This window comes from Zootoca vivipara, chromosome 1, assembly GCF_963506605.1.
Source record: "Zootoca vivipara chromosome 1, rZooViv1.1, whole genome shotgun sequence".
In the NCBI taxonomy this organism is placed as follows: Eukaryota; Metazoa; Chordata; class Lepidosauria; order Squamata; family Lacertidae; genus Zootoca; species Zootoca vivipara.
Window position 1 is genome coordinate 110393426 of NC_083276.1, and position 16678 is coordinate 110410103.

At 43.8% G+C, this 16678-nt stretch overlaps 1 protein-coding gene across 2 annotated transcripts in view; it reads right to left on the reverse strand.

Annotated features, from left to right (window-relative positions):
* Positions 1-13115, reverse strand: part of LRP2 (LDL receptor related protein 2) — a 139146-nt gene extending 126031 nt beyond the window's left edge. For both annotated transcript variants that reach the window (XM_060280370.1, XM_035133370.2), the window contains exon 1: positions 12785-13115. In XM_060280370.1, the coding sequence (XP_060136353.1) occupies positions 12785-12878 (94 nt within the window). In that variant the 5' untranslated portion in view covers positions 12879-13115. The remainder of the gene's footprint in view (positions 1-12784) is intronic.
* Between the last annotated feature and the right edge of the window lie 3563 nt (positions 13116-16678).

Below are 16678 nucleotides of genomic sequence, written 5' to 3' on the forward strand. Positions count from 1 at the left end.
AACCACGACTAGCAATGCAGCTGCTGGCATTAGCTGACTCAAAGTCCTGGAACAGTGCAGTTCCTGAATCCTAAGCCAAACCATTTGCTAGAGAGGGGCTTGATCTAAACCCCTCAGTTGCACTAACCTGAAGTTGACACAGCCAAACCAGACAAGAACCACCATTTCCATCCTGTCAGCAGCTTTAAGTTGGCAGGACTTTTGAGTGCAGTGGCGGTTCCACCACTCTGAATAACTCCTGGGCAGTTAAGGTTGCTATGCCCCTAAAATAACACCTGAAAACCAATGAAGTGAAAAGGTGCACTCAATTGTTCAAGCAGAATTTGATCATACTAGGAAACCTGAGAAACACCACCAGCACATCACAAGGAATAGACTTTAAGATTTAATGTATTGGCTGGCTGTTCATGCTCCAATTAACTCTGGCTATAATCCCATGCACATCTACCTGCAAGTAAATTCCACTAAATAAAGTGAAACTTATTTCCGAGTAAGCATACACAGAATACAACACACTGAACAATGGCCATAACCAGATAAAAGATTCTGAGCCACAAAATCCCTGACCCAGACCTTCTGAATATGGATACCACACGTTTTCATGCACATATTGTGAATGTTAATTGTTATGTACCGAGCTGAATCCTAGAACAATAGGATCCAGGAGCCACCCAATCCAGCTCCAGGTGGAAGTGAATCCGCAACCTGATTGGCCTGCAGGAGCAGCCAGTCAGGCTGCTGACAGAAGTAAATCCACAACCTGATTGGCCTAAAGGTGCAGCCCTGAAGTAGCCAATCACGCAAGGCCCATTGTGTAAATAATGTATATAAGCAGACGTTTTGGGGGAAAGAGCCATTCTTCTCTTCTTCTCCTTTGACTACTACGAGCTGAATAAAGAGCATGAAATTCACTCTCGACTCAAGAGTATATTTCATTAATATTGTGTGCTTTATAATTGTTTTAAACTTGCAAATAGCTTAGAAACAATCTTGACAATTAAGGGGTATATAAATTGATAGTAACGTGTTTTCCCCTCAAACATACAGGTATGTCAAAAGTGGCCAGACAGGTGCAGTCAACCACAATGAAGCACATTCAACAATGTCTGAAATTCTTTGCAGTAGAGAGAACAGTCTTCTTCTCTCTTTGGTGGTCAAGCTAGATAAGAACATTCCAGTGCTCTTTAAAAGGAATGAGGCCAGTGATCACCTGCCTTGAAATGACTCCCATGATAGGACTGTAAGACTTACTTGGATATTTTATAGTTCAGGTAACCCAGGGTGCTTCATGATGGAGTTAAAAGTGGGGAGAAAAGCCAAGCGAAATGTCAGTACCAAATACTGAGTGCCAGTGATGGCTTATCTGCTATAAATGTGGCTTATGATATAGTCAGTAAAGCCAACGCAGAACATAAGCAAAGTTTTCTTTAGCTGCCAGTGTCATCTTGATCAACTGAAACTGGATCAACTTGATCGACTGGAACTGACCTGAAAACGTCATAAAATATGTCACTAAAAGGGTGTGGCAGGCGCAGAACAGAGTGTTTCAATTGCACGATTTCATGCAAGTGTGCAATGACCCGGAACGCAACCGCCCCGCCCCCCCAACAAATCGGAAGTTGCCTGTACTGTGCCTCACAGTAACAACTTCCAAGGAGGGGTTTTTTTATCATCATCTTCAGAACATACAGGCAGCAACCGTTTTCGGCGCATATGATATGGGCGCAACTGCGCACACACACATCGCACCAAACCCGGAAGCGACCCAAAAATGTCACAAAAAGGGGTGGAACAAGGCTGGGCCAGAACGGGGTCTTTGCAGGCTTTCTCAATGGTGTTTCAAATACATGTGCCTTGCAATGTAACCCCCGCATAAATTGGGAGTTGCCTGTATTCCAAAAGAGTCTAATCACTGTACCTTTCTTTTGGTGCCTTTCGCTGTCCTGAAATGGACAGTTCTGGATTCGGGACGAGAAAAAGAACAACAGAACCTTTCACCCCTCACCTAAGCCACAATTTCCTACGGGCACGTGGTCCTGAGCTACTTTGTTCGGCTGTAACAATTTATTCCAGATCCGATTGTGGCTTCGTGTACACAACTGGATTTTCGCTTTCTATAAAGCAATGGGGCATCCCACATACTCATGAGAGCCATGGGAGTAAAGCTCAGGTCAGGGTGCTGATGTCATTTAAAAAATGCCATATTTAGGCTGAAATCCTATACTACACATTTTCATCAAGGAGATAACCTTCATTGCCCCCACCCCATATCTGTAGTTTATTAAGAATCTTCTAAATTTACAAGAAAATTGCTAGAAGTTTTGCCAAGTATTTTTAATCAAAACACCTTGGACTGCCATTGCACTGTTTGGCAAAATATGAAAACTGTGGAGGTGATGACTATATGAGGAAATCCTGTCCCTTCCCCACCCCAGCACATAAAGAATCTATTTAGGTAAATGTATATCCTGTCTTCATTTAATTCAAGGGCTGTGTAGGTTTTCCAAGAAGTCTTGTATCTGGGCACTGACCAGAAAAATGCCTAATTCGTTTTAACATGCATCTTTAGACCAGTATGGAACTACTCCAACCGCCCTAAAACTTACTGTAGTTTCTTCTTAAATGACAAGAAATACAAGTTTCCTTTGGGTTAATCTTACATTCAGGTTGTGTCAGCTAAAGTAATGCAAATGATTCGGGGTCAAATTCTGAAAGGCTTTCCTCAGTCCACTGCATTTGGTAGAATTTTGCAGGAGTAAGCACTTTAATAAGGAAAAAACTTAAGATGGGAAAAAACCCTTGAGCTAAAGGCCAGCAGGTTTAGCTCTTCATTATCTAAAAGAAAAATAAACACTATTGGTCTTTGATCTGCCAAAAACCTAACACTGCAAGAAGACAAATATGAGGGGAAAGCTCAGAACAATACTACTTCAGGTCACAAAGCCCAGAAGGAAAGGCTTTGTGGTATTGCTATTTGCTGTCTCCCCTCAAATGACTTGTCATTTCCTGCAGAACACATGGAAAGTAAATCTGGATTAAACTGGAATTGTGTTACTCAAATTTCTAGTTAGCTCAATATACAAAAGAACGGAAGTCTTTCATGGACCTGGAAGTGTTAAATAGATTGCACATCTATCTTAGCTTAAGTCTCCTTAGATGTGCAGTACCTGTTAGTCTTCAGTTTTGCAGCTTAATAATTGGCTGTAACTCTAACCACTGGCAAAGTGGATTTTAAGTCTAACCAGGTGTCATCTAGTTACTGCTTTCAACGTGTAACTGAAATTGTCCTATTCTTGTCCTATTCTCCACTTTAAGTGATTACTTAGCAAATTCCTGATACACTTCACTGCTTGGGACATAGAAAAAGAGTAAATTATTAAAGAAAGATTAAGGGAAGTACAAAAACCGATTTAAAAATACATCACTGATAAAGATTTTCTAGTTAAATGATGTTTAATTTGCTGTCAACCTATTAAAAGACTTGCAAACAGCTTCTTGATCTTCTTCTGGAAAAAAACCCCATAAAATTAGACAAATAGTTTATAACCTTTTGCTATACTTATTTTGAGTAAGAGGGAATCTGAACTGATATTCTTAACACCCACCAATGTTCTAAACAATTTAAAAATAATTAAGGAGTAATCTAAACAATACTGACTACAGTGGAACCTCGGTTTATGAACACCTCGGTTTATGAATTTTCAGTTTATGAACACCGCGGACCCATCTGGAACGGATTAATTCATTTTCCATTACTTTCAATGGGAAAGTTCGCTTCAGTTTATGAACGCTTCAGTTTATGAACAGACTTCCGGAACAAATTACACCCATGCTTCAGTTTATGAACGCTTCAGTTTAAGTACCCCGCGGACCGTCTGGAACAGATTAATCCACTTTCCATTACTTTCAATGGGAAAGTTCGCTTCAGTTTATGAACAGACTTCCGGAACCAATTGTGTTCATAAACCGAGGTACCACTGTATTAATAAAAAAAATATTAGCCTAGTACTCAATACTCTTGAATAAAGCAAATACAAAATTGCTATCACTACAATGAGAGCAAATTGTAAAAATGACTGCATTTATTCAACACAAACCGGTAGTATTTATTAAAATTTTATACTGCTTAATATAAAAAAATTATCTAAGACACTTGCATAAAAACTGTAAAAATACAACATTCAATCTAATTTCCTAAAAGGTGGGAGAAATCAAAATGATACATCACAACTAAAAGTTAGCAAGATACAAAACAATACAGTAAATTTAAATATTTAAGATCCTTTATATCCTTTCCCCCTGTGAGTTAGATCCTGCATCCTTGATCAAAATCAAATCTCCATTACATACTTTCCACAAGAGTACAGGGCATAGCCCAGTGCATAGCAGTTTATTTTGCTCAAGGCTTACCAAAAGTCCTTTATAATATAGATTTTTCCCATACTAGAATGGAACAGCACAACTCCAGAGAACATAATGGGCTGGTTCAAACAGAAGTGGAAACTATGGCTTTCTGCTTTGTGAAAGAGTTGTGGACTCATGAATGCCCCCACACCAGAAGACGAAATTGAAAGCATCTGCTTCCAATTTTATCAAACCATGACCAAGCCAGGATCAAAACATGGTTTTGGATTCCAGCTTGTTCACAAACCCATAGATTAAGCAAACTACAGTTCAACTCATTTGGATGCAAGGAGGGGCTGTGAATAGTTTACAGCTGGAAGTGGTGGCTACTCATTCAGAGATTCAGGAGATGTTCTATCATCTAAGTAAATACAAACCAGACAACCCTGGTTGTCTTGTTGTCTGGGGCACTGGCACTATCACAGTAGGGATTTTTAGTTACAGACTTAATTTACAAGCCATGTGCTACTATCCCTAGTTATTTATTAAGATAAGCATACCTGAGATAACAATAGCCCATTAACTACGGTATCTTCCACAGAATGCTATTCCAGCAACCTTAGATGCCAAGTTTCTGTACACTAACATCCCCCACAAAGATGGGCTATAAACTAGGGATGCTAGCTAGCCTTGATGCTGCCACAGCACATCTGGCTAGCAGGCTATGTTTTAAGTTAAATGCATTGCAATTGGCACCAAACATGGTTCCACCATGGCAACAATTCATTTCCCAGGACCTCATGTTTACCTGAGATATGCTTGGCATCATCATCACCTGGGTTCCACCAGACTTCAACCCACCCTCAACCTGAGCTGGGAACAATCCATTCAGCAAGTTAATTTTTCAAGCACCATGATGCAGTTATGAGGACAACCATCACCTAGTACCATAAACTTACTAACCACCAGTGTTGTTTTTTCAGGGGGTACTCAAGGGCACCTTTTTATGTTGTGTGGCACTTACTGTAATGACTTCATGGTGAGTACTTGCACCTATTTTTCTAGGGGGGGGGGGGAGAGCACTGCTAACCACCGTACATCAGCTTGTTTTCAACTAACTCATATGCGCACCACACAATCCATCAACTACAGTCATGCTCTACAACACAACTACATTTGTTACAGCTCATCAGGCAAGAGCTAGGATTAGAACAACAGGGTGTCTTAAAACTGCAGTAGTTGCCCAATTAAGTTAAGACTCAGATTGAGAAGCTCAGACTGGTGCTGAATAAAAAACCTATGACAGGTCCAGAAGAGAAATTGACAAAGCATTTCTTGTCAACCACAGGCCCCAGCCAAAACGTAACTACAGCCCATTCAGAGTGATACTTCAACTTCAAATGCTTTGGGTAAGAGACCAGCTCTCATTTACAGACTGGCCCCTATTCTAAAATGGCTACTGACCTGAAACTGTTTAACAAAGATGCAAACCCAGGAACTAAGCTCTGGAACAAATTCAAGAGGCAGACTTTGCTCCCATATTTATTCAGGTGACCCTATGACATGGCAACATCCGCCATACTATCACAAGGTTCATTCACCTGCTCAACACCCAATGTGTTCACATATGCAATCACCTGCCATGATGCCTACATAAAACAAACCAATGTTTCAACACAAGCTAATAAATGGGCACAATTCTGACATCAGAAATGACTTCATTAAGAGCTTCTGTCTTCCAGAAGGAGAATACTTCAGTCTCCCCAGAAAGGATGGCTCACATTTAGAACTGCTGAACTAGAATTTGTCAGGAAGTTCTAGCCTAGATGGATCATTCAAAATTATAGTTCACAACAGCTGTTGAATTAGGATAGGACAGCTAAATGTTTAACATTGCTATTGAGAATGCCATTGTGAATAGGTCCATCTGTTTTTTAACCTTGTATACCAGATGTTGGTAGATAGTACTGGGATCTCTTGGTAGCTTTCTGGGTAGATCATGTACAAATTTCTGATTTCCAATTATTTAACATTAACAACACAAAAGCTTTCCTGATTTGAGGGAGGGGTTCAGGAGTGGATTTTTGTGTGGGCCTTCTAGGTGGTAATCAATTATGTTTTATGAGTAGGCCCACTGAAATTAATGGATTTGCGTTAGCCATGTTCATTCATTACAATGGGTCTACTCTGAGTGCAACGGTTGCCTGGGGTGGAGGGGAGGAGATGAGAAGATTCAGTAGCATGAAGAGGACTCAGGGCTGGCAGCCTTGAGTCTGAGAGTTTTGAACTATACTTACATAGCTGGGAAGAAGGTCCAGAGAGAGGAAAGGTACCCTGTTCTTTTCCTCCCTTCTAAAACATCCCTGCACAGCACAAAGAGATTGGTTCTAAAGAACATACTTTCCCCACCACGACCAATGCTAACCTCCCCTTTCCCAAGATAAGTTGTTAGGAGCCCGGCTAATTTCCTCTTTTTATTTACTACTACTACTTTCTCTCTCAAAAGCATCAATTGATGCTTTTGAATTATGGTGCTGGAGGAGACCCTTGAGAGTCCCATGGAAGATCAAACCTGTCCATTCTGAAGGAAATCAGCCCTGAGTACTCACTGGAAGGACAGATCCTGAAGCTGAGGCTCCAATACTTTGGCCACCTCATGAGAAGAGAAGACTCCCTGGAAAAGACCCTGATGTTGGGAAAGATTGAGGGCAACTAGGAGAAGGGGACGACAGAGGACGAGATGGTTGGACAGTGTTCTTGAAGCTACGAACATGAGTTTGACCAAACTGTGGGAGGCAGTGGAAGACAGGAGTGCCTGGCGTGCTATGGTCCATGGGGTCACGAAGAGTCGGACACGACTAAACAAAACTTTCTCTCTCGATTGCCGCAACATTATGAGCATCCTGCAAACTCACAGGTCACGGGAACCTCTTAGAAAGTCTAACATTTTGTTTTCCTTTTAATTCACAAACTTACTTCTGTATCCATATGTATCCTCCCTACTATTTTTTCTTAGTTTTTTATTGATATTCCACTTGCAAAATATACAAACTTAAATTGCGTAACAACATAAACAAAAGAAAAAATGAAACCAAAGTCCTAAGTTTTATAAACTGGATCGAGAGAAAAAAAGAGAAGGAACAGTTACAATAACAGTTTTAGTTACACGTAGCATTTAGACTGGCAAACACAGGTAAGTAACATTATAAGCATGTCAAGTGATTTGGTTTTACATATTTTTGTTTTCTTCTTTTAATAACTTGCCAGAAACAGTTCAAATTAAAAAGAAAGGAGGGGAGTAAAGTATATATACTACACTACATTTATTGTAAAAAAAACAACAACAACTACAGGTCCTGCTCTACGGTACCATATGTGTAATTCAGCAGAATGTTTTCCTGCTATGCGTTATACAGAATGGTGTAATATCCAATACCTGGCGTCTATACGACAAAAGCTTATATATAGTTATACTTCTCAGAGTTTAATTCTGCTCTTAACCATGAATAAGAGACAACTTTGGGACTAGCTCTTCTGGACAGAATCCAGAAGGGATTTGCATTGTAATTAAGAATTCCAGATACTTGCCATGGTTCCCATTTCTAAAAATGGAGCATTTTTTCAGAGCATGTTATACCTAACTCATGCCTGCTGGTTTAAAGAAATGCCTTTAAGGAGGTCAGAGGTCAGATTCCAGGCGATGTCCATGGGGGTCTCGGACAATAGGTTCCCATATGATAGACTCTGCATATGCGGGCCAGCCACAGGTGGAAGACACCATGCATTACTTGTTAATCTCCCCTTTTTACAGGGATTAAGAGACTGATTTCGGAAACCTTTGCTAATTCCTACAAGTAAGGCTTACTAAGGCAGATGTGGTTCCCTTTATTTTGAGTGACGCCAACAGATCTGTGACACATAAAAGTGGTGCTTTATGCTCTGGCTGCAAGAAAGAATTGTACAATCATAGAGATGGACGGGACCATGAGGTTTATCTAGTCTAACCCCTTGAATGGTCACACAGAAAGAGAGAGAGAGAATATTGCAATGCAGCAACTTGCACTGGAGATTCAAAGGTCTAACAGAAGTTAAGCAAGTTACAGGTAGGTAGCAGTGTTGGTCTGACGTAGTCGAAACAAAATAAAAAAATCCCTTAAATTAAGCTAGGTACAGTATAAGCTAGCAGATGATACTTATGAACTCTGACTCCCTTGATTTATGTAATTGATTGTACGTGGTATGTTACGGTTCACAGTTTGGCATTTTGTAATGTTATAGCGCCTTTGGTTACAGTTAGAACTGGATATGGAACAACTGATTGGTTCAAAATTGGGAAAGGGGTACGACAAGGTTGTATATTGTCTCCCTGCTTATTTAACTTATATGCAGAATTCATCATGCGAAAGGCTGGACTACATGAATCCCAAGCCGGAATTAAGATTGCTGGAAGAAATATCAACAACCTCAGATATGCAGATGACACAACCTTGATGGCAGAAAGCGAGGAGGAATTAAAGAACCTTTTAATGAGGGTGAAAGAGGAGAGCGCAAAATATGGTCTGAAGCTCAACATCAAAAAAACCAAGATCATGGCCACTGGTCCCATCACCTCCTGGCAAATAGAAGGGGAAGAAATGGAGGCAGTGAGAGATTTTACTTTCTTGGGCTCCTTGATCACTGCAGATGGTGACAGCAGTCACGAAATTAAAAGACGCCTGCTTCTTGGGAGAAAAGCAATGACAAACCTAGACAGCATCTTAAAAAGCAGAGACATCACCTTGCCGACAAAGGTCCGTATAGTTAAAGCTATGGTTTTCCCAGTAGTGATGTATGGAAGTGAGAGTTGGACCATAAAGAAGGCTGATCGCCGAAGAATTGATGCTTTTGAATTATGGTGCTGGAGGAGACTCTTGAGAGTCCCATGGACTGCAAGAAGATCAAACCTATCCATTCTTAAGGAAATCAGCCCTGAGTGCTCCCTGGAAGGACAGATCGTGAAGCTGAGGCTCCAATACTTTGGCCACCTCATGAGAAGAGAAGAATCCTTGGAAAAGACCCTGATGTTGGGAAAGATTGAGGGCACTAGGAGAAGGGGACGACAGAGGACAAGATGGTTGGACAGTGTTCTCGAAGCTACGAACATGAGTTTGACCAAACTGCGGGAGGCAGTGCAAGACAGGAGTGCCTGGCGTGCTCTGGTCCATGGGGTCACGAAGAGTCGGACACGACTAAACGACTAAACAACAACAACAACAACAAGCGCCTTTGGTTAATAATGGATAGTAATAATGGGACACAGGTGGTGCTGTGGGTTAAACCACAGAGCCTAGGGGTTGCCAATCAAAAAGTCAGCAGTTCGAATCCCTGCGACGGGGTGAGCTCCCGTTGCTCGGTCCCAGCTCCTGCCAACCTAGCAGTTCAAAAGCATGTCAAAGTGCAAGTAGATAAATAGGTACCGCTCTGGCAGGAAGGTAAACGGCGTTTCCATGTGCTGCTCTGGTTCGCCAGAAGCAGCTTTGTCATGCTGGCCACATGACCCGGAAGCTGTACGCCGGCTCCCTCAACCAATAACGTGAGATGAGCGCTGCAACCCCAGAGTCGGTCATGACAGGACCTAATGGTCAGGGGTCCCTTTACCCTTAAATAATAATAATACAGTGGAGCCTCTTTCCTTCCTTCCCTCCCTCCTCTGATGCCCTCTCATGTCTCTGCCTCCCAAAGGCTTGCACAACTACTGTATTTGTTGCAGCAGCCCAAGCTACAAGCTCCCCAGGGGAATGGTACCTCTGGGGCTGGCCATGGGGTGCTGCTGGTTGCCAGGAGCTGAGGCAGCCTCAGAATAAGCAAGCAAGCAGGTGAGGGAGCCCAGCCAGCCAGTCCACCAGCCCTTGCTGTTGGGAATGGACAGACAAGTCCTAGGCCTCTGTGGGGCACTGTGAGGAGCCACCTCCCAGAGGGCTCCCAAGGAGAGGTGAGAGGTGAGGAGAGGAGACTGAGGGAACACTCCACGAGGGAAGATGTTTCTAAAAAGGGTGAGAGGCTGCCAGCTGTAGAGCGGTAGACTCGTAATCTGGGGAACCGGGTTCGCGGCTCCACTCCTCCACATGCAGCTGCTGGGTGACCTTGGGCTAGTCACACTTCTCTGAAGTCTCTCAGCCCCACCTACCTCACAGGGTGTCTGTTGTGGGGGAGGAGGGGAAAGGAGATTGTTGTTAGCCGCTTTTGAGACTCCTTCAGGTAGTGACAAAGCAGGATATCAAATCCAAACTCTAATCTAATCTAAAAAGTGATCCCCCACAGAGGTACCGCAGAAATAATGTACAGAAATAATCAAGGGAGCCATGGGCTCAAAAAGGTTGAAAATCTCTGTTATAAGCATTTCATGTTCAAGTAAACATGAACAGATCCATAAACCAATGTTTCCTATGTTCCTAGTTTACTCAGCAAACTTTGTGGTTGAGCAGGAATGTGAACCCAGGCCTCTGAAGGAGCATCTCCACCCCCACTCCAGCCCGGACACTGAGGTCCAGCTCCGATGGCCTTCTGGTGGTTCCCTCACTGCAAGAAGTAAGGTTATAGGGAACCGGGCAAAGGGTCTTCTCGGTAGTGATACCCGCCCTGTGGAACACCTTCCTATCAGATGTCAAGTTAATAAACAAGTATCTGACTTTTAGACAACCAGTGAAGGCAGCCCTGTTTAGGGAAGTTTTTAATGTTTGATGTTTTATTGTGTTTTTAAAATTCTGTTGGGAGCCACCCAGAGTGGCTGGGGAAACCCAGCCAGATGGGTAGGGTATAAATAATAATTATCATCATCATCATCACTGGTCTAAATCCAGCACTCTAACCACTACACCATACTGGTGATAAATATCACAGACTTAGTACCCCCCCAAAAAAAAATCACACATGCACATACCAAGATTGTTGCATTTGCTACAATATATTAACATGACTTAAACCTACAAAATGTGTCTCTGGGGCCTGATGTGATGCTCAGAGCCCAGAATTTTCCACACAAGTAAGGTTTGGGACTGAAAATGCCCTCTCAGCAGTGTTAGGGGGAGAGAGAGGGGGGAAACCCTGAAAATTCAAAGACATGCCAGCCCTTCCTTGGCTTCAGACACTAATGAAAATAATAACTGCAAAGGAATTAGCTTCCTGCCCATGCTGACCTTCTCAGTGGGACATTTTGCAGGTATCTGCTTCCCCCCCTCGGAAAGAGGGTGCTGTTAGCAGCAGTTGCTGTATAATTACTTACTTGATTCCTTCTAAGGAGCTTAGGCTAAGAGTTGAGCAAAGAAAGCAGATTAACAATTTGAATGCACCCACACAACCAACACACACACACACACACTGGTGGCTGGAGGGGGGCACTCCCCAAGCCTACAGATGTGCCCCAGGAAATCTAGCCCTAATCCTGCTTCAACAATGGGGTTTTCATTATAATTGTAGGGTAATTACACTTTGCTTGTGTGGAGGGCCAGAGAGGGAGAGGGGCAGAGAGGAAGGGGCTGCCATTACAAGGTGGGAATGAGGCTGTGGGAGATAGAGCTCCTCCATCCTCAACAGCCAGATTAGTACCAGGGGATGAGGAGGAGGAGGAGGAGGAGGTGATGCGGCCAAAGGCTCTGCCAGTCACATGCTTCCCAGCGTTGCCTAGCAACAGCAAAGCTCAGAGAAAAAGTTCTCTCCTCCAACTTGAAATCTGCCAGGGAGAGCCTGACCGATGTGAAGGGGGTCTTATTATTCTTGCTTTGGACAAAAAACAACAACCGTTCTTTGCTTTGTCAAAAAGAAACACACACACAAAATCCCTCCAGCGTACAAATTTGCACAAATTCCCCTCCAAGACATATACATATATATTCATTGCAATTAAAAATCGCGCGCGCGCACCGGTTCAAAGCCACCACAGTAAGCGGATGCACCTTGCAGCAGCCAAAAACAAAACCACCCTCACGGCCCTCGTGCGCGCGCCATTTACAGTTGCAATGAATCTATGCCCAAAGTATATATATTTTAGAAATTGCAAAGCCATCCAACTAGCACCAGCTCGGCCCGCAACAGTTACAAAACTGTTCGCATGAGAGAATTAAGTCGCGAACACAAACGCGGCGGGCTGCCTGAGAGCGCGCGGGGAGGGGGAGGGTCCGGGTGCGAATTCGGAGCGCCTTTGAGCGAGCGCGTTTGTGAGAAAATCCCTCACCGGCCGATGGAACAAGCCGAGCCCGCTTCTTTGTCGCTTATCAAGCGCGTCCACTGTCGGGAGGGAAAGTTATTCTCCACAGATGCTGCGTGCAGAGGACCCGCTAGGTGGGAAAACTAAAGGAGAGCAGCCCCCTCCCCCACCCCAGTCCTCTTTCTCTCCTCCACAAAAAAAACACTTAAAAGTTGTGGGGTTCCCGAGCAGAGCTTCCTGGAGCTGAGAAGGGCTTACCTTGGCAGGCAGCTTGCAAGATGCAGGCAGCGAGCAAGGCGAGCACTTGGCATGCAACGGCTGCTCCGCCGTCCAGGCGCCGTCGAGGTCCCATCTGCGCGGGGATGCTTGCAGGGAGCCCTCGCAGCCACGCAGCTGGCCGGGCTTGGCGAGGAAGGCGCGCTTCTACAAGCACCTCTCGGGCTGCCCTCTCTCTCTCTCTCTCTCTCCCCGCCCGCCCTGTCTTTCCTGATCCCGCTAGTTGCAGAAGAAAGGCGCGCTCGCCAGCTGAGGCATCGCTTGGCCTCGACGCTCCCACCCTCCAGACATTGCATAAAGCTCTTTATACCCGCCGGCCCCGGAACTAGCATGAGGCATTTGCTCCAGGCCCGGGAAGCCCGGGCAGCGCTTGCCCCTCCCTCTCTTCATTTGCACTTTGCAGCCGGGGCGTGCGGAGATGCAACTTTGCAAGCGAAACTTCCAAGTCGCTTCCTGCAGGGTCCCTGGCCTTTGCAGCAGGAGCAATGTTGGGAAGCAAGAATCACGACCCAACAATATTGAGCAAGTTTCGAGTGGGACTTTCTCGCGAGGAGCTGCTCCCCTACTGTGCTTCTCAAAGAAAGCTTGTCAAGGGTGGGGGTGAAGGCAAGATTTGGGGGGGGGCGGTCGGTAAAAATGGGAGAGTTTCAATTACATTCCAATCATCATAATTCCTTATACAATAGCTGCAATATTCTGTTCGTTAAATGATTTATAAAACTGCAGGTGAGGATCTCAAACTGTATCAGTAAGATTTTGGAACACAGAAATAAAGAAAACCGTCAATTTTCGCATAATTCTAAATTATATAATTTGGTATTTGAATGATTGATTGCATTATAAATTGGTGTTGTTATAATAAGGCTATTATTGGATTATAATTGAAAATTAATTTTAAAAATTATAAAAAGAAATTGGAGAGTTTTCTTTTAAAAGTATGAGATGCTTTCTAAATGGTTCCCAAGTGGCAGCTACGGTAGTAACGGCATCTTTCATATAAACGTGTAAGAGAAGCCGGCAATACAGGGGTGCTTAAAGCGTGTGATGCTGCTCCAACACTAATGCCCCATACAAAGTACTGTTATGTTAATGTTATTGTTTCAGTGGACCTTCATCTATTGGTTCAGTGACATGTTTTCCCAACGTACATTGCCTTCACATGACTATATAGTATTTGCTTTGGTTATGCCCACCTGCACATTTTCAAACCAGCTGTATTATTCCCAAATCTGTCCTGGTATGACCTGTGCCATTTCTCTCCCCCCCCCCTCCATTTTCCATCTCTCTCCCCCTGCACACACACAAACACACACACACACCCCAACATGATGAATAGGGAATAATTAAATAGCCCTAGAGCTATGGAAGAAAGGGTAGCTGAAGCAAAGCAGTTTTAATAAACCAAGTACAGTATGGAGAATGCTGCTTCTTGTGAATTCAGAATGTACATCTTCATTAACAGATAGGATTACATACTCTGATGCTATTCTTGTTTTAAGGAAAGAGCTCTCCAGGACTGTACTGCAGTACAGAGGTACCTCGGTTTATGAACACAATTGGTTCCGGAAGTCTGTTCGTAAACTGAAGCGTTCATAAACTGAAGCGAACTTTCCCATTGAAAGTAATGGAAAGTGGATTAATCTGTTCCAGACGGTCCGCGGGGTACTTAAACTGAAGCGTTCATAAACTGAAGCATGGGTGTAATTGGTTCTGGAAGTCTGTTCATAAACTGAAGCGTTCATAAACTGAAGCGAACTTTCCCATTGAAAGTAATGGAAAATGAATTAATCCGTTCCAGATGGGTCCGCGGCGTTCGTAAACCGAAAATTCATAAACCGAGGTGTTCATAAACCGAGGTTCCACTGTAGTTATAAGTTATTGTTGGGAAAGATGGTTGCAACAATTGGTGTCACTGACCATGGGTGTAGCCAGGATTTTTGTTAGGGGGAGCAGGCTTTGGGGGGGCAGAACCTCAGATTTATATTGATTTTATTGATTGGGGGGCAACTGCCCCCCCTTCACTATGCTCATGTCACTGACAGTTTTTCATTAGTGATCCTCAGGTGTTTGCAAAAAAATTCAGGGATTACTGTGGAGGGTGGGGATGGAGCTTAGTGGTAGAACAGTGCTTTGTCTGCAGATGGTTCAAGGTTCAATCCCTTGCACTTCCAGAGAGACCTCTGTCAGACACTTTTAGAGGCTTAGCTGATATACATCAACCCAGAGGGTAGGATTCTAAACTCTCAATTGTAGATTGTGGCCCATACTTAATATATACGGTAGCACATCAAAAGAATGAATGCACCCTGATAACTACTACTAAATCAGATTAGTTTACTATGTAAATAAAACAAATAACTACAGTCATTAAAAATGGATCTCTGTCTCAGTGGATATTTGGTTGTCGGCGTCCCCCCCCTGCAGCCATCAGTTAAAATCTTAATGATTTATGCAGGTCTTCAGAACATAATGGAAATGGTCTTACCGAACTCTTATTGCTGGCTGTTTTTGCTATTGTACTGTAATGTGTTGTCGTGATTTTAGAATTGTAATGTCAGTGGTGCTTGTATGTTGTAATTTATGGAGCTTGTTAGCCACCCTGGGCTCGCTTGTGAAGAAGGGTGTGATACAACAGAGTGTGCATCACCCACAGAGTATCAAACACAATGGAAAACATTCCTTTCGAGTCTCAGGTGTTTCCAGTTAATACAAGGTGTGAAAACTAGAAACTAATTTCCAGCCCAGAAACCCTTTCCCCTGGAGTTTGTTACTCATTAGATTACTCCAAAATCACACCCAAATTAAGTAGATCGTAGACTGCAGTGGGTGGCGCTGTGGTCTAAACCACAGAGCCTAGGGCTTGCCGATCAGAAGATTGCCAGTTCGAATCCCCGCAACGGGGCGAGCTCCCGTTGTTCGGTCCCTGCTCCTGCCCACCTAGCAGTTTGAAAGCATGTCAAAGTGCAAGTAGGTACCGCTCTGGCGGGAAGGTAAACGGCGTTTCCGTGCGCTGCTCTGGTTTCGCCAGAAGCGGCTTAGTCATGCTGGCCACATGACCCGGAAGCTGTCTGCGGATAAACGTCGGCTCCCTCGGCCAGTAAAGCTAGATAAGCGCTGCAACCCCAGAGTCGTTCGCGACTGGACTTAACTGTCCGGGGTCCCTTTACCTTTACCTAGACTGCAGCTAGGATGAGCAAGTGGATGAGATCTATATTATGGCTGTCAACCTGGTTCATGCCTAGTTCTTCTCTGCATGATTACTGTACGCTTGTTGATTGGCAGCTCTATCCTATGTGCAGCATTAGGAAAGTTCTGCACAACTCTGCTGTGTGTTTTTTCCGTCCGTCCGTCCCCCCTGCCCTGCCCCATCTCTTCTTATCCCACTAGTTGCAGGAGAAAGGCATGTTCATCAGCTGAGGCATCAAGTTTTCTATACACTCCCACCCTCCATAAAGCTCTTTATACCTGCCAGCCCCAGCCACAAGCATGACAAATGTTGCTCTTCTTTGGTGACCCATCTATACATGCAATGTCACAGCTATCAGGTTGCATCTAATCTTAGCTGAATTTAGTTCTTAAACAATTACGTTTTCCCATGGTTAAGATCGCAGAAGGGAAGGGCGTCTGTTGCCAAGACCTGCTTTTTGTTGTCTGATGTAGAGAGGTATATATTCTTTAGAGCAGGCACCCCCAAACTTCGGCTCTCCAGATGTTTTGGACTACAATTCCCATCATCCCTGACCACTGGTCCTCTTAGCTAGGGATAATGGGAGTTGTAGGCCAAAACATCTGGAGGGCCGCAGTTTGGGGATGCCTGCTTTAGAGCATCCAAATTTCTTACCAAGGCTTTAAAAATTCATGTAATAAAACTTAAAG